A 22,201-nucleotide genomic window follows, 5' to 3' on the forward strand; every position below is an offset into this window, starting at 1 on the left:
GAGCATTGCTTTGGTACAAGACATACTTTAAATTGAATTAAGATCTCGTAAATGGCTGTGGAACCTGTTGATTTTACCTACACTACATTAGATCTAAGCTGGCTTTCAACTTATTACATAAAAAACATTTTGAATAATTTAAATGTTCAATATGAAATAATCTACTGACTTTACCAACCTCTCAACAATGATTTAAGAACCCTCAGTTTTCGGGCTAATCTGATTTATTCTTTTTAAGGCACTCTATTAAAAGACAAGTGTGGCTGTTTTCATCCGGCGTAAATGGAAAACCAAAGAAAATAATAGCTTCTCAATAATTTTCCAACTAATACCTTTGTGGAAGTTTTTCAACAGTTTGAGTTAATTATGCGAATTAGTGCGGAATCGCATTTAATTATTTCCACATCATTAACTTGAGCTTTTCATTAATAAACAGTGAGGCACACAGCGTTGCATTTCCGCGTCATTAGCAAGCGAATACTTACAATTAGAAGTTGAAATGCACTCGATTGAAGAAACTAAATTTGGTCAAACGTTGGGAGAAAACATGCTAACACTCAAAGCAACTAATGACAACGTGCTGCTGGCTCACGCTCACCATAGCGAAGCAATTTGCAATTGTGCTTTACGTTTCGGGTAATCCCCGTTCAGTGTCAGAGCACTTACATACTAACTAGCTGGCGAGCTGTACACGCGTGCCTGTCTGTATGGTCTCACTTAGTCTTACACCGGCAACTTGCACTTCACACTGAAGACGTTCTTACACAATGTGTGGGTGCTAGATTGACTATCTTTGGCATTTGTATTTGGCGTTAACAGCATTTCGGTGAAGCTCGCTAATAGGCCATTGGCATGTTTGGACAACATGCAGCTTCACATATTTAACATCGGCGAAAATTGCGCTGAACCAGCTCAGCTGGGGGATTTTCTGGCAGCTCATGCTAAATACATGTTGTACTGTTATTTATTTTATAATGCTTTGCTGTTGGCTTTATTTAATATAATCGCATGCATATAGCCAACTAAAACAAGTACATATCTAAAAGCATAAAGTAGTGTAGAGCTGTGAGCTATTGCTAATATGTAACGGATTTTCAATAGGGACGGTACAAAAGGTGAACGATAGGAACAGCAACCAAAGCCATATTTTTTTCCCGCTTTTTTGACATTTCTCTTCAGTACTGTTCGCCATTTCATTATCGAAAGATATACATACGTCGAAATTATTAAAATTTACTACCGAAACTCGGAGTCAATAGTCTCAACTTTAAGAGTGCTACGTCAAATTTATGGTCGTCATAGTCAATGTTAGATTAACAATTGAGCGTCTAGTGGAAACATTTTATTTCACAGGCACACTACGAAATGTTCTCGTGCCAGTGAGACAAAGAAGTGCCCTTAGTGAAATGATCCGGATTTTCATCGAAAAATCATCTTCAGCGATGAGGCTCATTTTTGGCTGAATGGCTTCGTCAATAAGCAAAATATTCGTTTTTGGTGAGGCAGCAATCTACACGTACTCCAAGAGTCAACATTGCATCCCGAAACAATTACGGTTTGGTGCGGTTTATGGGCCGGCGGCGTTATTGGGCCGTACTTCTTCCGTGCTGAACAAGATCGGCACGTTACTGTGAACGAAAATCGCTACCGCCCAATAATAACCGAATATTTTTGTCCTGATTTAAATGATATAGACTTGGACAATATTTGGTTCCAACAGAACGGCGCCACAAGCCACACAGCGAATGTCACAATCGATTTATTGAAAACCAAGTTTGGTGAACGTGTTATCTCACGAATGGCTCAAGGTCGTTCAATTTGACGCCGTTAGACTACTTGCTGTGGGGCTGCGTCAAGTCTATGCCGAAAAGCCAGCGACGATTGATAAACTTCGTACGAATATCGACCGTGAAGTTGCAGCATTATCGGCCGATTTATGGTTGAAAACCGTCGAGAATTGGGTTCATCGTCTAGAGTTCTGCAAGCGTGTCAGTGGTGACCATGCAAAAGAAATCGAGTTCCAAACAAAATGACATCGAATGTACTATCACAGCGCATTTATTGAAAAACCCGTTATATGCTATACGCGTCCGATATCAGTGATTCCGACAATTGAGCAGTCCTCTGAGAGAAGAAGACCTGTACCAAATTTCTAATCGATCCACATTAGAAAATATAGACATGGCTAAATTGACTGAGTTCGTCACGCTGCTCATTTAGATATACATTCTATAGGGTCTTTGCCGTTTTCTTCGAGTGTTACAAACTTCATAGCAAATTAATTATTCTTTAATTAATCACAGATTTGATGAAACATGACATAAGACTACAATCTAAAAATCACAGTTTAAAATTTCGTCCGAGCTAACGGAGAAGAGAGTAAGAAACGTATACGTATGTATTTTGCGAACGTAATAAAGGGTTTGTAGGAATAGATTTCAGTTAAGCGAACTACGTAGACTGCAGACTAGATTAGGAAACTTTAAATTCTCACAGAGCTTGCGTTTTTGGTCAAAATTTACGCGCTCCAACGCAAACAGCAAAAAACATAGAAAATGCTCGCGTCCAACGTCACATATTTCCGATTCTTCTCTTTACGGTACACAAAAATGTTTTGCAAGCATAAAATTAGCACCAAATCTGTTTTTGGTCAATAGCCTAATTTATCTTCTATGTCACAGCGTCTGGTTTCGTGTGCGCATAGTCATGGCGAAACGGTTAAAAATCTCACCTAAAATATGTTCTATTTGTTTTACAGCAACAAATTATAAACATGCACTAATAACAATAATAATGGCTTAGATGGACGTATAAAAGCTGACGCAATTTTCGCACTCAACACATTTGAGCACCCGACAACGCGGTCAACACTTGGAGCGACTTCGACAATACTCAATTCGCTTATAGCCAAGCGCTTAAAACTGGCCCAAATATATGTAAATATATAAAAGAAAAAAAGCGTACATACAAATATATTAAGCAGGAAAACAATGGAAGCCCACCATGCCGTATTAAGTGTACTTGTGACCCTTACGTCAATTTGCCTTCTGAACCCAGATATTACTACCTACGCCGGTGAGTATGTTGGGAACGCTGAATGTGGTTACAAAAGTGCATGCCTTCTGAGTCGCACATAAGCCGACTCTTTGCATATGCTACCCAACTAGTACATACAAACATACCAACACAGAAATTCTCGCTTTTTCAGCTCCAACAGAGATCGGCGACAGTCAATGGAAGTTGATAGAACGCAGCGGTTGGTGTGCACGTCCGCCAAAGGATCGAGCAACTTTTGCAGGAGCCGCGCCGTTCATCATCATACACCACTCCTATAAGCCCGGTATGGCTCTGTCAGAATCGGATTGCCATCTGGCCATACAGCAGATACAAGACTTTCACATGGATGAGCGGCATTGGTCCGATATTGGCTACAGCTATGCAATTTGCGGTGATGGCAATGTATACGAGGGCCGCGGTGCCAATGTGGTCGCAGCTCATGCGCCTCACTACAACAATCGCAGCATTGGACTGCTGCTAATAGGCGATTTTACCGGTAAGAAACGTTGACGGCAATTACAATGACGACGCTACTTGTAATGTTGAGTTACAGGTCCATTTACAGCTTACTCACAGGCAATTTTTTTTATGAATTTTACAGAAGCACTGCCACCGTCCAACATGTTGGAAGTGGCGCTGGATTTTATACAGTTCTCTGTGGATTGCGGCTTTTTGCGTGAGGATTACATTTTATATGGGCATCGGCAAGTGCGCAATGGCACCATCTGTCCAGGCGATGCACTGTATGCCGCGATACAGAAGTGGCCGCATTGGCAAGAGGATGTGGAAGACATAGCTTACTTGTAGAGTGTGGGTGCGAGCGAACCCAGTGAACAAAGTAATTGCCGCAGGATTAAAGTAGCGACCCTTGCAGTATTAAAAATAAAAATAAAAAAGTACAAATAAATTGTAATATTTTTTAATGCAAAAATTAAATTTAATGCTTGCCATAAACGATGTTATACTGTTAGGAAAGTATAAGTCCGTTTAAATATTAATTTTGAGCTCAGGAAATTAGTACCTCAGTTAGGTTAGGTAAATGGGCTGATTATTCGTGAGGAGACGAACAATCCCACTAAGACACAGAACTCCTAGATATGGATCTAAAAGACCATCGCTTATCGAAAAAACGGTTGCGAACAAAGCTCTTACAATGCCATTGGTCAAAGGTACACATTTCGTGATCCTTAGCCCACTCACGTCGTTTAGACCACATTTTCTCAGTGAGAAGAGCCTGCAAGATTTCGGACACATGTCGTTTAGTCTACTTTGATTTGTCAATGAGAGGCATAATAGTTTTAAATGTGTTTCTTGGCTCGAATACAATGTCTGGGGTCTTCTTCCACAAAGACCGTCGCTATCGGCATAACGCTTAGAGTCTGCCACTAATATCTGTTCCAGAAAATTCGGCGGGCAACCGAGATGATTCTACCTTAGTCGGCCGAAGAAAGTGGCGGAGAAAGTGTCCAACTTTTTCCAACTCAACTTTTTCATTGTAAATTTGGCTAGTTGCGTCCTCCAAAATCTAAATCCAGTGGGCGCCAATTAGACAGTGCCCAGTTAGGACGCCTATCATTGCGGCGTTGCGAGCCTAAATAAGGGATAGTAGTTCAATGGATGTTTTGTGTTCCACTCTGCGCCAGAAGGCTTTCGCAACCCCACAAGTGTTTGCTGCTGGGCAGTGCTTGCGGGGCTCGCGGGAAGCTCATAGATCTGGCGCCCGAATGCACAAAGGCAGGAAAGAACCCCGGCTCGTTCCCATTTGGAATTCGTTGAACGAATTTGGATAAAGGTGCCATTTCTGGCAAGCTCATCGGCTTTAAATTTCAATCAATTTACGAAAATTTTGCAGTTAACCGCACAACTGGTATCAGTATACGCTTTTTGTGGTGGACGAGGGCTTGAGAGGGAATGCAACGATGTGCGGTACGACGCACAAAATGAAGTTTAGTTAAACAACTTCAAAACACATTTATTACAACTGCTGCAGCATGTTGCCAGACGAGAGAAATTGTTGCCGTTATTTACGAAAAGCTCTAAACTAGCAAAGTTGCTTCTAAGAAGTAAAATTAAGCAATTTTAAATGTAAGTATCAGAAACCCTTCTTTCGGATTAAGACAAATTCAAGTACTTCATTTAAAACTAAGTAACAATCCGTATAAACTCATACATTCACTGCTGCGACCCCGACGACAACCAAGAATGAGCTGTGAGCAATGTGTAGCTTACTTAAGTCAAAGTTGAGAGAGCGTGACTGTGATTAAGATTAAAAACTTCGCAATAATTAATTATTCATTAACTTTGCGAGTAAAGCACCAAAAACAACAACGTACTAAATGAGAAATGCTATGAATGCAATAACATAACAACAACTAGGCTGATTACAGCACTGCCGCAGTATGAGAGACCGGCATGCAACGGCCGGTCGCGCGAATTAAAGCTTATAACTGGTGATCGAAACGCTATGTTCAGTTATCAATTAAAAGCGGAGACGCGCACAAGTGGTGTTACAGCGGCATAAAATCCACATTATGCTGTAACAAATATTACAATAACATTCATACATCGGAACGAAATATTGTTGGCAAAAATAGTGGAATAGTGGAGGAAGTATCGACCACAAATCACGGCGCAGGCACAAGTGGCACAGCAGCACAACAAAACCGACCATAGACACCGACCAAAATTTAGTTACTTTGTATTTGTTGAAAATGATAAATGCAGCCGGAACGGTCGGATACACAACCGCAGCCCTGAAGCTGATATTGTTGGCTAACTTGCTGTTGTTCGGCACTATGAACGTGTTTACTTGTGAGTTAATTGCGAGTGAAATTTGCATTTGCAAACTATGGAAATTGCGAAATTTCACGAATCAAATAACTGTGTGAGTGTGCGCCTGTGTGTGTGTTTGTGAATGTATGTATGTATGTAAGCGCGCGTTGAGGTGTCTGTGCTCGACCGGCGTTGAAAGCTGTGTTTTGAAAGCGTGTACATGCCTGTTTATATTCACTTCATAACCACCATAACCACTGACCACAAATGTTTGCCTTTTCATTCCTACCGCACGCACTCCCTACATTCTACATCCTGCACTCGTGTAGACATAGAAATGAGCGAAGCTGCTGCCATACCGAACCACAACGACACAGAGGCAACAGGCGACCAAATATTAGGATATTCGCGTAACTGGCGCTTAATCACGCGCACCGAATGGCGTGCACGTCCGCCCACCTCGAGCACCAATTTCACCGGCCCTGCGCCGTATGTTATCCTACATCATTCCTATCAGCCGGGCGTTTGCCGGACCGAGGATGCTTGCAAAGCGGCGATGCGCTCCATGCAGAACTACCATATGGACACGCATGGTTGGCCGGACATTGGCTACAGTTTCGCAGTTGGCGGTGATGGCAATGTGTATGTGGGGCGCGGCTATGAGGTGGTCGGTGCACATGCACCCAACTACAACAGCCGCAGTATTGGTCTACTCTTGATTGGTAATTTTATGGGTAAGCTCTATGCCGCAGTGACTGTGAACGACAATGCCAAGGTGCATCATCATTTCGCCCCCCTTTGCAGATGAGCTGCCACCAGCGCCCATGTTGCAAGTGGCACAGGACTTTATTAAATACTCATTGGAGGGTGGTCATTTGCGTGACGATTACATTTTATATGGTCACCGGCAGGTACGCAACACTGAGTGTCCCGGCGATGCGTTGTATGCGTTGATTAAAGAATGGCCCCACTGGCAGGAGCACAACTGACTCACACCAGTGCCAACATGGCGCGAATGATATCTTTAGCTAATTAATATTTTAACTTTTAATTCTTTTATAATGAATACCAACAATGTGCATAAATACTCATAATAATACATATTAAGTTTAAACAACCAACTTATTTCATTTTATTAACAGCACATAATTCGAGTAAGATTTCTATATTTATTGAAAGTCAGTACAAAAAACTGCTTCGGTTTTTAATTTCTGACATTTGTCCGTCCACAGGTTGGTTCAAAAATTACAAAACCAGGCTTTCGGTATAAGGTAGGTATAAATGCCGTTCCCAGCCCAGCCGAGTTTAAGTCATCGAAATCGACTGTGATTTTTATCCGTCCAAGGACTGTCAAATCGACAAAAGTTCTCAAAATACAACAATAACGACAATAAAAAACGTTAACTTCGGTTGCATCGAAGCTAGAATACCTTTCGCAAGTACAAAATATTCCTTCCTTTATTTTGATCGATCAGTTTGTATGGCAGCCCTTTCTTCAGAGATTGCAATGCTGCCTTGGACAATATCGCATGCGAAATTCCGTGAAAATATCTCGTCAGATACAAAAGTTTTTCTTACAACGACTGTATTTTGACCGATTAGTTTGTATGGCAGCTATATGCTATAGTAGTCCGATCTTAATAATTTCTTTGAAGATTGTAGTTGCCTTGGACAATACCGCATGCTAAATTTCGTGAAGATATCTCGTCAAATGCAAAAGTTTTCCATACAAGAACAGGATTTTGAGCAAACAGTTTGTATGACAGCTATATGCTATAGTAGTCCGATCTTAATAATTTCTTCCGAGATTGCAATGCTGCCTTGGACAATATCGCATGCGAAATTCCGTGAAAATATCTCGTCAGATACAAAAGTTTTTCTTACAACGACTGTATTTTGACCGATCATCTTGTATGACAGCTATATGTTATAGTAGTCCGATCTTAATAATTTCTTACAGATTTTACAGTTGCCTTGGACAATAATCCATATCAAATTTCATGAGGATATCTCGTCAAATGCAAAAGTTTTCCATAGAAGAACAGGATTTTGAGCAAACAGTTTGTATGTCAGCTATATGCTATAGTAAACCGATCTGAACAATTTCTTCAGAGAATGCTCAGTTGTCTTATGCAATATTCCATGATAAATTTTGTGTCGATATCTCGTCAAATACAAAAGTTGTCCATACAATCACTTGACTCCGATTCCGTTTAAGTAGCGAAAGAGCAATAAATTTAATTATCACCAAATATTTACATATTTTCTTATTATTCGAGTAGATACCATTCTACGGCTGCAAATATTTGTATATACTGTATGTACATATACTGATATACTTGATTGTGTCCACTAACAAAACTCAGTTAATGTAGTTAGTATAATAACGAAGGGGATTCCCAGGCCATAGTGGAAGAAAACAATCGCTGCGATTAGAGTAAAGCGTTGGGTAAATATTATACATAAAAGTATACTTGTATATGATAAACACATACAATATGCAATTGATAAAAACAATTTCATACGCTAATGTGATCAAATTGAAAGGTGAATTTTGTCCATTTCATCTCCTTCAAAATAATCGCCTGCCGCTGCAATACAGTTATGCCAACGAATTTTCCAGTCATCATAGCACTTATAAAAATCGTCGTGATGACCATCAGAGTTTTCTTCGATTCAGCTTTTATATCCTCAATTAAGTCAAAACGGTATCCTCGGAGTGGTCATGTGAATTTGCTGAACAGCCAGAAGTTACACGAAGGTAAATCAGGTGAATGCGGTGGTTGCGGCACGACATTAGTTGAAAATATGGCGAAATGATCACGAATGACCAATGCAATATGAGATGGTGCATTATCGCACTTCTTTGTTCAATAAATTCAGACATAGTAAAAATCGAAGAATTCACTTTTAGAGCCTCAAATACTTTGAATTATAATATTTTGAAGTGACATTTGGCACAGAAGTCAATCAGAGTCATGCCAACCTAGAAAAAAATATTTCGATGAATGCGTTTTCACGCGAAATTTAAACTAAAAAGTCTTACTATTTTTTGCCCACAGTATATGAGGCCAACCAACTAACCCATCAACTGATTAAATAGCATATCATAGAGAAAAAATAGATTGTCAATTTCGAAACATTGCAAAGTTCGCAATGCCGTTTAGTAGAATAGCGTGAATGCAAACTAGAACTGGTGCCCGTTGCACTAGAACCGAACCTGTTTTGCACAAATGACTTTCTCTACAAAGCGCTAATAAGCTCATACATGTCTACTGCTATAGCAATAAAATACATACTCAAAGGTAAAAATATACATACCTACATAGCTAGGCCCTCTAGTTTTCATTATTGTTATACTCTCGCACCAATGTTGCTAAGGAGAGTATTATAGTTTTGTTCACATAACGGTTGTTTGTAAGTCCTAAAACTAAAAGAGTCAGATAAGGGTTATGTATACCAAAGTGATCAGGGTGACGAGTAGAGTCGAAATCCGGATGTCTGTCTGTCCGTCCGTCTGTCCGTCCATCCGTCCGTGCAAGCTGTAACTTGAGTAAAAATTGAGATATCATGATGATGTACACGTATTTCTTGGCTCCATAAGAAGGTTAAGTTCGAAGATGGGTAAAATCGGAATACTGCCACGCCCACAAAATGGCGAAAACCGAAAACCTATAAAGTGTCATAACTAAGCCATAAATAAAGATATTAAAGTGAAATTTGGCACAAAGGATCGCATTAGAGAGGGGCATATTTGGACGTATTTTTTTTGGAAAAGTGGGCGTGGTCCCGCCCCCTCCTAAGTTTTTTGTACATATCTTGGAAACTACAATAGCTATGTCAACCAAACTGTATAGAGTCGTTTCCTTTAGGCATTTCTATATACAGTTCAAAAATGGAAGAAATCGGATAATAACCACGCCCACCTCCCATACAAAGATTATGTTGAAAATCACTAAAAGTGCGTTAACCGACTAACAAAAGACGTCAGAAACACTAAATTTTACGAGAGAAGTGGCAGAAGGAAGCTGCACCCAGGGCTTTTTTAAAAAAATTAAAATGGGCGTGGCGTCGCCCACTTATGGACCAAAAACCATATCTCAGGAACTACTCTACCGATTTCAATCAAATTCAATTTTTAACATCTTCTTAACACCCTGATGACATGTACGAAATATGGGTGAAATCGGTTCACAACCGCGCCTTCTTCTAATATAACGCTATTTTGAATTCCATCTGATGCCTTCTCTGTATAATACGAGTATATACATTAGGAACCAATGATGATAGCGGAATAAAACTTTACAAAAATACGGTATTTGAAAAATATGTAAATGACGTATTATGAAATCTCGATTATCACTTTACCAGGCGAGAGTATAAAATGTTCGGTGACACCCGAACTTAGCCCTTCCTTACTTGTTTTCATTATTGTTTTCTATTCGCGCTTGTTTATACGACACTTAATACAACAGCTCTGGCATAAGTTATCAATTAATGTGCAGATTAGGCAGTTGGCAAATTCAATTTGCAGCGATAAGATTTCTTTTTTACGAATAACAAAAGTTGTTGTATGCGACTAAAGAGAAATAAAATACAGAACGAAAAGAGAATAAACAAAAAGAAAGGAACAAATCATGATGACACTGATTTTTTTGGAGTTCAGGTGATAGATATAAAATCACGAAGAAGTGTTCGCAGCTTGCACTCCAAACATATGTATGTATGTATGTATGTACAGTTAGCGACAGGGTTAGGAATGGTTAGTAATGGGTTAGCATAGGTAATAAGAAGATCTACAACTTTTGTATATAGAATATTTTTACATAACCTCAAATTGTATGTGAAAAATTCACAGAACCCAGTTTTTGGGTTACAAAAAAAATGTTATTTCATGAAATTTGGTGTAAACTTACATTCATACATATGTCCTAAACACACAGTATTTTTTTAACATTTATTAGTTCTCCTTATATTGATCTTATATCGAAAAGAAAACCCAATTTTCAATCAAAAAACCTCAAGTCAAAATATCAAGCTTTTTTTTTTAAATTCAGTAGGCTTTATGTTCGTGGAGGAATATACTTTCTTATGATAAGAAATATATGTATGTACATGTATATACATACAATACTATGGTAGCGGTGGTAAGTTTTTTCAACAAATGCAAACAAAGCTCTTACATTCCCATTCGTCAAAGATCCACATTTCGTGATCCTTAGCCCACTCTCGTCGTTTAGACCACATTTGCTAGTGAAAGTGCGAGTCTTCTTTGAACTGTCCGAAAGAGTTTCTCACTTCTCAGAGGTAAAACGATCCCTTAGGCATAATTGTTTCAAATATGTCTCTTGACTCGAATACAATGCTCGGGGTCTTCCTTCATAAGTCCGACCACAATATTGTTTCGACTGGTCAGGTTTATGCCCCTAAAAATCGCTCTACTGATGATCGATTGCAATCGTTTTACAATATCATCATTCGAGGCCCCGTTCACCTTTAGCACGATAATATGTTATTTTTGCAACCGAATCAAATCTTTGATGCGATAGGCAAGAATAGGGGTGTTGCGCTGGTATTGTCGCTGGCTTTATGTTAATGCCGAAGTCAATGATAAGCGGTTAGAGGCAGACAAAAATAATCTGTGAAACAGTGCTTAACACTGGTTGGGAGATTTCGTACCAAATTCTTGTAAGAGCTAAGAGAGAGCGTTTATCAAATGATTTCAGAGATCTCCGACTCAGCTGCTAATATGTGTATTTGTGTATATTTTTGGATCATAATAAAATGAAATGATTGAATAATTATTATTTTGCGTTTCATAAACGAATTGTTATTTTGTAAAAAGAAAAAAAAAACAAAAATTACAAAAACAAGCGAAATGCAATTTATTTAATTTATGTTTTGTTGTGATTTGACTTTAATACCAGCAGGCAAGTCATTGTGACAGCCGTAATGTAAACAAATGTATACTTAAATAAAAATATGCCCTTCACTAATGCTTTTGATTTAGAATTAAACTGTGCCATTAAATTCATCAGGTGTGAACTGCCTTCGGAAGTCATGTGAAAATACATAACTTGGCTAAGCTCATGGACCAACGACATCAACAAAGTTATTTGTTTTCAGCAACGCGGTACATTCCCGCGCACACCGGTTTGTTTTTTCCTTCGACTCAGGGCTTTCATTGCGGAAGTCAGCAGAGACAGGGGATCACTCGGACTTGCGACTTTCCATTTGCCGTTCCGATAGCAGTCGGGCCAAAGTGCACGGTATTGACTTCTTTATTGGCGAATGTGTAGATCCCCGCGTTGGTGATTTCTATCTTATAGCGAAAAACGACCAACAAAAACAAGTTTCAAAGCTTTACGGAAGAGGAGAGGAGAGCATAAGTGCATGTAATGAAAGCGATTTTTTGTACTCGATGGCTTGCAACAACGAATGTTGTTTTGTGTTGTGCTACCACATATGTACATACATACAGTTGCGGTCATAAAAATAGTACCAGTTTCTCAAAGTTTATTATTTACTGGATTAGCAGGCCATTCTATGTATGTTTTGTGTCATTATATTGTCGAAAGAACCAAAATACCATAATTCGAAAATAGACAGTACGGTCTATGGTTTCTTTAACCCAATATAAGTTGGGTTAGGTTCAATGGCAGATCCAGAGATCTCACTTGGACCACTAAAAACAGTCCTTTGTTATTCCATAAAAAACAGACTCCTGTATTCGATCTTATAAATCAACAAAGCGCCTTGTGGCAAATAATTTCTATCGCACCAGTTCGATATCTGAAGGTGTGAGCTCTCAAGTGTTTAAGTCTTGACCTCGCAAACTCGATACAATCAAGCAGGAGGTGTTGGGATGTTTGCACTTCTTCTTCCATACAGCTTCTGCAACTGGCGTCCAGTCCGATATTCCAAGCTTGAACACCAATAGAACTATGGGCTATTAGAAATCACACAGCTAGCTTTCCTAAGGGCTAAGTGCTCACTGGGTCTATTACAAATGATCTAGGGACGATAGAATCTGGTCCCGCAAAGCGCAGCTATCCAGTAGTAGAACACACAAAAGAAGGAAGCACCGACCTATTTCTATTCTACCGTTAACGGGTCTAGGTTGCCTTTCCTTGCCAGAACATCAACTTTACGGTTACTTGCGATTCCGCTGTGTCCTGGCACCCTACCTTAAGGGCAGCAAAGCCGGCTTGAAAACCTCTGTATTATTCAAGCGTGTACCTGAAGTTACTAAAGAGTTCTTGACAATAATACACACCAGTTCCTCCCCACCTTTGACCCCTCTCTGATGAAGTTCACTATCCCTCCCCCAACGGCTAATGGCAACAAAACCCTCGCAGATACATGGGCAGAGAAAAAGCCGCAAGAGTTTAATTTTGCGACTTCAAGAGCGTGAGTATTTCTGAATGTTCATTTATAAATCCAGATCTTCTGAAAAAATGTCTATGAGTACTATCTAAATGTCGTATAGATTTAAGTGCCACCGGTGGAGTGGAACTGACCACACATGCGCCGCCATTTCAACGATCTCTACCTTCCTTGCAATTATAACGATCCGTCTCCATAAACATACAAAAACATGCCCAAATCAAAATACTGGATCTCCCGCGTTTACTTGTTTTGGTTGTATATTTTGGATTATACTCTGAGTTGGCTGTTCGTTTTATGTATTGGCGAGATCCCATAGTACCACACAACACAATTTTGGATTCATTTGTACATAAAATATTTTTCCATTTCACTAAGCAGGGACCAATCGAAGTTCTCATTTACGAACTTCAGGCTTTGGCCTAGATGTCTTTGTAACAAAAATTCTGTTTTTTGTAGAAAATATTTATTCACAAGTCTACATTGATGTTGTCACTTTCAAAATAGTTCTTCTTCAATATTATGCACTAATGCCAACCGTTCTTCCAATCGCCCTAAAACTTTTTAAACTCGATTTCAGAGATAACCTTTAGCTCCTTCAATGATGCTCGTGCTCTCCAAACCCGCGAAGGTACTTTTTTGTCACAATGTATGTACGAACACTATACAAATCGGAAAGACGTAAATAAATTGCTGTTGTTATTTCAACGGAAAAAATCCCCTTCTTTAAGTGCAGTAATAATCACCAATAAATTAAGTTAAACTCTACAATGGTCAACTAATGAAAGAGCTTAAAAATTTTGAAATTGGTGATAAGTGTGGAATTTTACGGGGTTTTGTGCGCATTTCTGAAAAAGTATATGCTATAGTAAAAAATTTCCATTATTTTTCCAATATATTGCGTTGCAAAAATAAGATTTTGTTAAAAAAAAAATGTATACTGTTTTGTAATTGCTTGCCATACAAGGTGCTTTCCAAAGTAAACAGGACTTTTTGAATCTAGCGCCCCCGGGTGGCGCCAACTATAAGTCGACTGGTGCGTTAGAATCTTTATCGATTGTCCAGTGAGAATTTCATGACATTTTATCGATTGGAAGTGAAGTTATTGCGTTTTAAGTGGTAGTATGTTTGTGTTATCGGTGCCAAAATGAGCTTCGAACAAAGAGCCAACATAAAATTTTGTTTTAAAATTGGTAAAACTTTTACCGAAACGTTTCAATTGATGAAACAAGTTTATGGCGATGATTGCCTATCCCGTAGCACGAGTGGTTTCAACGTTTTCAAAGTGGTCATGAGGACATAAATGACGATCAACATGTGGACCAATCAAAATCCATGATCATCGGAAATTCCATCGAAACTGTGCGTGAATTCATCAAAAATCAGCCGAAATCATTATTATAATTCAGGGAAATGGAATTGAACATCTCCAAAACATCGATTTATCGCCGACCGAACATTTAGGCTTACGAAAGGCGTGTGCACGGTTTGTTCCGCACAAATTGACTGACGACCAAAAATTACACAGAATCCAACATTCGAAGGACATCATTAATGAGGTTTATTTGTTCAAAAAGCACATTATAACCATTAACCACTCCCCGTATTCACCTGAAATGGCACCGTGCGACTTCTTCCTTTACGGAAAAATGCATTTGCCCATGAAAGGAAAGCGTTATGCAGGCGTAGAGTCCTGTTTACTTTGGAACGCACATTGTATTTTACAGTTTTTCTTCGATAAAGGCGAAATTTGTCTAAGGTCCTAATATTGCAATAGCCAATTATGCGCAATGTAAGGTTTCGTCTATTTCGTTCTTATAACTTTGGTGTTGAAGACGCACAACACTCCGCAAGGCCAATTGTCGAAAATATCGATATTGGGTCCCACATGAGTTATTGCACAAAAAAGACTTAATCGGCCAAATTTTTGTCTGCGAAACGCTGCTGAATTTGCAAAAAATCAATCGGTTATATGGTTACTGGTAAGGAAAAATTAGTCACGTACAACAGCAAAAGAAAACGGTCGCTTTGAAAATGCGGCAAGCGGGTGCAAACGGTGATCAAGTCAGGATAACGATCAGGCAGGTTTTGCTATGTGCTTTTGAGATTCGCAGCAAATCTGGAATTGTACATACATATACTGTCAACGATTAAACCGTCTAATGAAAGCAATCGCCCAGAAGCCCTCAACTTTGGCCAATAGATTAGGAGTTCTGGTTTACCAGGATAAAGCTGGGTCCCACACATCGATAGTGACTAGTCAGATGCTTCGGAAGTTTGGTTGAGAGATTCTCATGCATCCACCTTATTATTCGTACTTGGCACATAGTGAATACTACATGTTATTGTCTCTGGTGAATGCTTTTACTGGTGAAAAACTTGTCTCAGTTAAACAGAAAAAAGCAGGGACTTAAATCGCTTTTCCACTGAATTTTTTTGAAAATTCAAAAATGAATATATTGCTTACGTCATCTATGTAACACCCGGTTTTATACCGATTTAAAATTTCACATTTTCAATGTCAATGTAATTAGTTGTAATTACTACGCGAAGAGCTCTTCCAAAGCATTCAGTATAGAAAATTAATAAGACACATTTCTTTGCATAACAAGTGTAATACCGTTACTATCAGCATGAGAATAGAATTATAAATACAAAATGATTTATTAGTTTTGTTTGTGTTTTGCAAAGTATTTGGACTATCAACAAATTGAGCCACCAATCGTAAAAGGCGATAAACTTGGCACGAATGATAAACATAGAGAGCGTCCGCTCGCTCCATGAACGAAGAGAGATTGTTATAACCAATACAACAGTTAACTATGAGCATGTGAGCGGCGATAAGAGCTAGCGCTTTGGAAGTTTTGGCACCGGTGATTGTTTTAGATCGCGGAAACGCGCTCTCTACTGCAGTAAACGCACAGCTATTCAAAGACAGCAAAAACAATAGCATGAGCAATTGAAACCATCATCGCCTATTGCTATACGCGGTGCAAAATACTAAGACTATTTTATATTATTTTTTAACAACATTATTAAAGTATTATTTTTATACTCTTGCACAATGTGGCTACAGAGTATAATAGTTTTGTTCGCCTAACGGTTGTATGTATCACTTAAAACTAAGCGAGATAGGTATATATCTAAATGATCAGGATGACGATATGAGTTCAAATCAGTGGGACTGTCTGTCCGTCCGTCCGTCCGTTCGTGCGAGCTGTAACCTTGATGAAAATTGAAACTTCATATGCGCGTTCCTAATTAAAATATTATAATTACGAGTTCGTAGATAGGCGAAATCGGACTACTGCCACGCCCACAAAACGCCATTAAGCGAAAATCTATAAAGTGCAATAACTAAGTACTAAATTAAGATATAGAACTCTAATTTGACACAGGGGATCGCAGTAGCAAGGGGCACCTGTGGCACCTGTGGGCAAGATGTTCTGGAAAAGTGGGCGTGGCCGCGCCTTTTTTATAGTAAAAGAAAGCATCGAAAACCGGAGTGTGGAACTTTAATCCGCTAAACCTAACATACTTCCAACTCAAGACTCTCCCACAAAACCACCAGATAAGGTTTTACTTCATGGGAGTGACAAGACATTTTACGTCTTTGCTATAGCACAGACGGACTAACGCCTATTCTGCTGTAATCGTCTTAATTTAGTCATAATGAAAGTTGGCGCTTCGCGGGCAGTTTTCCACTTATCAGAGGACTGACACATAAGTGCACTCAAATTTTCCACCGTTAAACTACCAACTAGAGCAGTTTCTAACTTTTTCCTTATGTTTTGAAACCGATGGCAATGGAAAAACACCAGTTCAGAGTCTTCTATGGACTCCGTACACATCGAACAATACGGACTGAAGCACCCATGCTCGCATAATATTTGGGTATAGATATAGGTATAGATGTCAGATATAAGTCTGTGGGTCCACCGTCCTTTGGTTGAAGTTAGCCACCGTTACTATATACCTCGAAACCCGCTCGACAGATTTCTACCAAATTCGGAAAGTGGCATTCCTCTGGCATTTTCACGTTACAGTTTGAAAATGGGCGAAATCGGGCCACGTCTGCTTCCTAAATAACACATTTTTAAATTCCATCTGATACTTTTCTTTCTTTCTTTCCAGTGTACAAACCAAGAAGCTATTATATTACAAGATAAAACTTTGCAGGAAAAACACCTCTGGTGTATGCCAGCCTATGGTCAAAAATTGTCCAAATCCAACAAACACTGTTCTAGACCCTAGTTTCGGAATATTTGAACTCAGTACCTATAGTTTTTGGGCGAAATTTCGTCCATGATACTTGCAAGTTGCAAGAGTGTGAACTATTCGGTTAAATCCGAACTCAGCTCCACCTTACTTGTTTTATTTGTTTAGCTTTTTCGGTGGTTTAAGATGAAAACTTTTTTGATGAAATTAGCACTTGTGATAATAGAATAATAGAAAAGCAAACCAAAAATATTTTATCTCGTTTATCCACACATTTTCATAAAAAATTATCTAAATTAATCACGCATTATTTAATTTGTTATTATTTTCTTTCCATTTTGCTTTATTGCGGCTATTTTGTTTAAATTTCATTTAATTTTGTTTATTTACTTTAAAGCTTATTGCATTAAAAGTGTTTTTTTTTTCCTTTTTCTAATTTTTCTTTGCGCTTTGCTGGTGTTTTTGCTTTTTACAAAAACCTGTTGTGTTGTTGTTGCTGGCTCACTTCATTATCATTGCTTAGCATTGGTTTTGCCGCCAACCGCTAGTCAGAACACAGCTGTTTTGTTGTAGTTGGCTTTTCTTTGCGCTCTGGTGTCTATAAACGTGTGCGCCCAATGCTCAACGCAAGCACTCAACAACCCAAGTGTTTACGGCGAGTGTGGGACGACGTGAGCGTATTAGTTGGCTGATAGCGATTACACAGTTAGGCGCACATTGCAAAGGTGCTCGGGACGAACAGGCGAACGGACGCGTAAAACGGAACGGAAACGGTCGTCCATACGTCAAAAAAAAGGTGCTAGGCAAACGTTGAAAGCGGACGGTCGAAAAGCCAGTGTGGGTTGGTAATCAATTCAGAAACACGACGACGAGCAGGAAAAAATCACAAAATAAGTAGCAGAAAATCAGAAGAGCAAATACCAGTTGGATTGCTGTTGAGAAGTTAGGAACAATCGTGTAAAACCGTAACCAAACTTAATTTACTACTGGCCGAGAAAAATTCTATTTGTTTCGATTTCGTTTACAGCTACGGTGATTAAATTAAAAAGTTCCGGCAAAAGCCGGTGGCAAAACGCAAAAAATCTGTGAAAAATTGTAAGACTGTAGACAAGGGCTTCGAATAACATTCAAAGCAAATTCTTGAAATAAATTGCAGAGTTTCAAGTCCTTGAAAAGTGTAATAATTAAAGTCTATTAGTCACATCAAATAACTATGACGGCATTTGGCTTATTCCTCTTATCAATGTGGGGTAAGTTATCATTACAAAATGTCACACGCGTAAGCCTATTTATATAATGAAAACACACATGTGAACAAAGCTTCTTTATTGTCCAGCAAACACAAAATTATCGCACCGACCAAAAATTTGTACCGAAATTTATTCTAATTAAAGAAGTAGGTCAGTAAGGGGATGTAGTACATACATACGTGACACATTTCTTTAACTGAATGAATTCTATAATTGTCTCTGACCCAGCAGTTGGTGACGACCTTATACCTTATCAACACTTGTTTGATTTTCTGAGCACCTTGAAGTTTATATTTGAATTGTACCTGGATGTGGAATAATATCTCATATTACAAGGAGGAAATCTGTTTTGATCGGTTAGATTAATCCTGGTGAACCGAAAGTTTAATTTTTACCTGATTCTTGGCTAATCATCAGGAATAATCTAAGCGATCTTAGCAATGCTACACTAGTGTACATTGCATGAGCTCATCATATATATAGTACAAAAGCGGTTTCCGCCTTGAAATGGCAAACTGGGTTGAGTATTATTTTTAATCGGCGATAAACTGCTTTATTATTGATAATTTTGCGTGCGTTTTTACGCGCGAACTTGCTTATCAGCAGAGGTGAAATAGAGTCGAAACACACACACAAACGTTTGCACAAATCAAAATAAACACTAGAAGTGCCACAAATTGACAGGAGCTCCTATCTCTATTCTACTTGTATTTGCAAATTCGAGTACAGGGTGCGCCATCTTTGACACTTATAATAACCGATTGTGTAGGTTAGGCACCGAAACAATGCGTTGGCATATTGATGCTGAGAATACTTGGTCGGTAATATTTCTAACTGTCTGTCCTATATCTACAACCGACTCCTCCCGACGAATTTTCAAATAACATTTTCAAAAAGAGTCTAGATCAGCAATACTAAGACCATTCAGGAGTTCATGGCAAAAATTCCCGTTTTTAGCTCGAAAACATTGAAAAATGTATCGTAAACTTGATTGCCAAATTCAACTTACTGAAAACTTTTTATATACATAAATATGTATATGCACATAAGAGGTCAATTGAAAAGTACCCTACCTGTCACAAAGATGACACTACTATTTCAAAGAACGTAGGTATAAATTTGACAGCTGTCAGCTCATTAGTTTGTGAATTAGAACATCTTGAGTGAAGCAATTTTTGTTATTGTGCAACAAATGGCTTGGCGTAATGATGAAATTCCGGACCTGCCCCATGAAATCAAACCATTTGGCCAATCCTTAATGGTTTGATTTAATGAGGCAGGTTCGTAAACTCATCATTAAGCCAAGCCATTTGTTGCACAAAAACAAAAGTTGCTACGTTTAAGCGTAGTCAAATGAGCACCGACGACGGAAGTGGAAGCCCAAAATCATCAAAAAATCTACAAAATAATTTTGGATGCGGTAGCAGACACTTTAAGATATCAACTGAATGTAGACATCATATAATTCACGAACATTTGGGTAGGAAAAAGCGTGGGAAAACGTAACATTCGACTGGCAAGGCTATGGCGTCCGTATTTTGGCATGCGCATGGAATAATTTTTAGTGACTACCTTAAAAATGTAAGGACCATCAATAGCGACTATTATATAGCGCTATTTAACAGTTTAAAGAACGAAATCGTCAAGAAACGGTCGAACTTGAAGGAAGTGCTGTTTCAACAAGACATCACAACAAGTCAAATGTCCATGAATTGGACGTCGAATTGCTTCCGCATGAGCCTGATCTGGCCCTAAGCGACTATTTCCTGTGCTCACATCTCAAAAGAATGCTTGCTGGGGAGAAAGTTTCGTCGATTCAAGAAGTGATCGCCGAAACTGAGGCCTATTTGGAAACAACGAACAAATCATACTACAAAAATTGTATCGAAAAGTTGGAAGGTCGCTATAATCAGTGTATCACCCTTGAAGGGAACTGTGTTGAATAGAATAAAACTAATCTTGTCAAAAAAATGTGTTTTACTATGGTAGGCCGGGGATTTTTCAATAGATCTGTAACATTTGTAATTATTAATAATGCTGGACGTGTAAGTGATTACATAGAAATTGTAAAGGTATTTATGTACATAAGTATCTCATTAAAAGTTATTAAAAGATTCACGGAATTTCAAGTGCGAGGAAATCCCAATGCTAATACTCTTACAACGTAACGGACTGCTATAAGCAAAAAATAGTAAGACTTTGTTCATAATTTTAAAATTATTAATTTATTCTTCAAAATCGATGTCGTCCCCCTCAAAGTAATTCCTTTTACACTTGGGTTAACGTTTTTACAATCCTCGAAACTGTTGTTAAAGTCAGTTTCCGGAAAAAACCTTTAACGCGCGTAGCACTTCACGTTTAATGTTTTCAATTGACTCAAAATGGTTTCCACGGAGTGGTCGCTTGAGTTTGCTGAAAAGCCAGAAGTCACACGGAGCTAAATCAGGCGAATGCGGTGGTTGCGACACGATATTGATTGAAAATTTGGCGAAAACCTGAGGAAGAATCAATGCAGAATGCGACGGGGCATTATCGGCTTCAAAAACCAACTATGGTCGGTCCATAATTCCAGCCTCTTTTTACGAATAGCTTCGCGCAAATGACGCATAATACTTAAATAGAATTCATAGTTGACAGTTCGGCCGGTTGGAAGTAATTCGGAGTGTACCACACCTCAATAGTCGAAGAAACTGTTAACATAACCTGGATTCTGGACCTGATTTGCCGCGATATTCGGCCGATTGATTGTCTGTTTCCGGGTCATAAGCATATATTCAAGACTCATCGCTAGTAATAATACGTTTCATGACATCCTGGTAGTCGGAAAGTATTGTTTCACAGACGTTGAAGGGACGTGGTTTTTCAAAAAAAAATTATATGATTTTGGAACAAATGATGCCAGTAAGATCTCTGACTGTTAATCGTCGATTCTTTAGCACCAGTTTCTTTATTTTATTGACGAGTTGATAATTAGTTGATGTTGATGGCCGTTCTGGAGGTGGTTCATCGTCAACGCGACCCTGATTCTCAATCGAAAACCCTTGCTCGCGACAAACAATTATCAACGACGGCTTTCTCCAACATTCTGAATGTTTCGGCACCAGAAATTTGATTTCGCTTACAAAATTTAATGGAACTTCTTTGTTGAACAATCTCACTCATCGTAAAAACGGCCAAATGCACTTTATGTGCTTCAGAAAGACAAGCGTATACTAGGTTAGGTTAGGTTAATCTGGTAGGCCAAAAAGCTACGCATAGACCAGTTTTTATCCTTTGCTATACCAGATGGAGTTCAGTTGCTAGGTCCATGAGTAAGATGCCTGCGCTTAAGGCAAATTTTAACAGACTCTGCGGCTTCACTATCGATACCTCCTCCAATGTATCATACCATGGAGACGAATGGATTTCCGCACGAAAATAAAATTAAAAGGTCTTACTAGTTTTTGCCCACAACAGTATATGGTATAATGTCAGCTAATACGAACAACAAATATAGCAAATTATTACAAAATTGAATT

The 22,201-nt window shown here is 38.8% G+C and overlaps 4 protein-coding genes across 7 annotated transcripts in view; 3 read left to right on the plus strand and 1 right to left on the minus strand.

Annotated features, from left to right (window-relative positions):
• LOC120766465 (trichoplein keratin filament-binding protein) overlaps positions 1–22,201 on the minus strand; it is a 123,027-nt gene that overhangs the window by 29,642 nt on the left and 71,184 nt on the right. The window lies entirely within an intron of this gene.
• Positions 1,058–4,000, plus strand: LOC120766468 (peptidoglycan-recognition protein LB-like). 2 transcript variants are annotated; one of them, XM_040092007.1, is made up of 4 exons: positions 1,058–1,115; positions 2,803–3,075; positions 3,209–3,553; positions 3,659–4,000. In XM_040092007.1, the coding sequence occupies exons 2-4, from the start codon at positions 2,991–2,993 to the stop codon at positions 3,862–3,864; spliced, it is 636 nt and encodes a 211-aa protein (XP_039947941.1). In that variant the 5' UTR covers positions 1,058–1,115; positions 2,803–2,990; the 3' UTR covers positions 3,865–4,000. The 2 variants fall into 2 exon arrangements, with proteins under 2 accessions (XP_039947941.1, XP_039947940.1); XM_040092006.1 differs by lacking the exon at positions 1,058–1,115 and having other exon boundaries at positions 2,430–3,075.
• Positions 5,493–6,950, plus strand: LOC120766467 (peptidoglycan-recognition protein LB-like). Its single transcript, XM_040092005.1, has 3 exons — positions 5,493–5,868; positions 6,159–6,563; positions 6,634–6,950. The coding sequence occupies exons 1-3, from the start codon at positions 5,769–5,771 to the stop codon at positions 6,816–6,818; spliced, it is 690 nt and encodes a 229-aa protein (XP_039947939.1). The 5' UTR covers positions 5,493–5,768; the 3' UTR covers positions 6,819–6,950.
• Positions 18,075–22,201, plus strand: part of LOC120766469 (peptidoglycan-recognition protein LB-like) — a 29,829-nt gene continuing 25,702 nt past the window's right edge. Inside the window, exon 1 of the mRNA XM_040092009.1 lies at positions 18,075–18,683. Coding sequence (XP_039947943.1) covers positions 18,647–18,683 — 37 coding nt within the window. The 5' untranslated portion in view covers positions 18,075–18,646. The remainder of the gene's footprint in view (positions 18,684–22,201) is intronic.

This window comes from Bactrocera tryoni, chromosome 1, assembly GCF_016617805.1.
Source record: "Bactrocera tryoni isolate S06 chromosome 1, CSIRO_BtryS06_freeze2, whole genome shotgun sequence".
NCBI lineage: Eukaryota > Metazoa > Arthropoda > Insecta > Diptera > Tephritidae > Bactrocera > Bactrocera tryoni.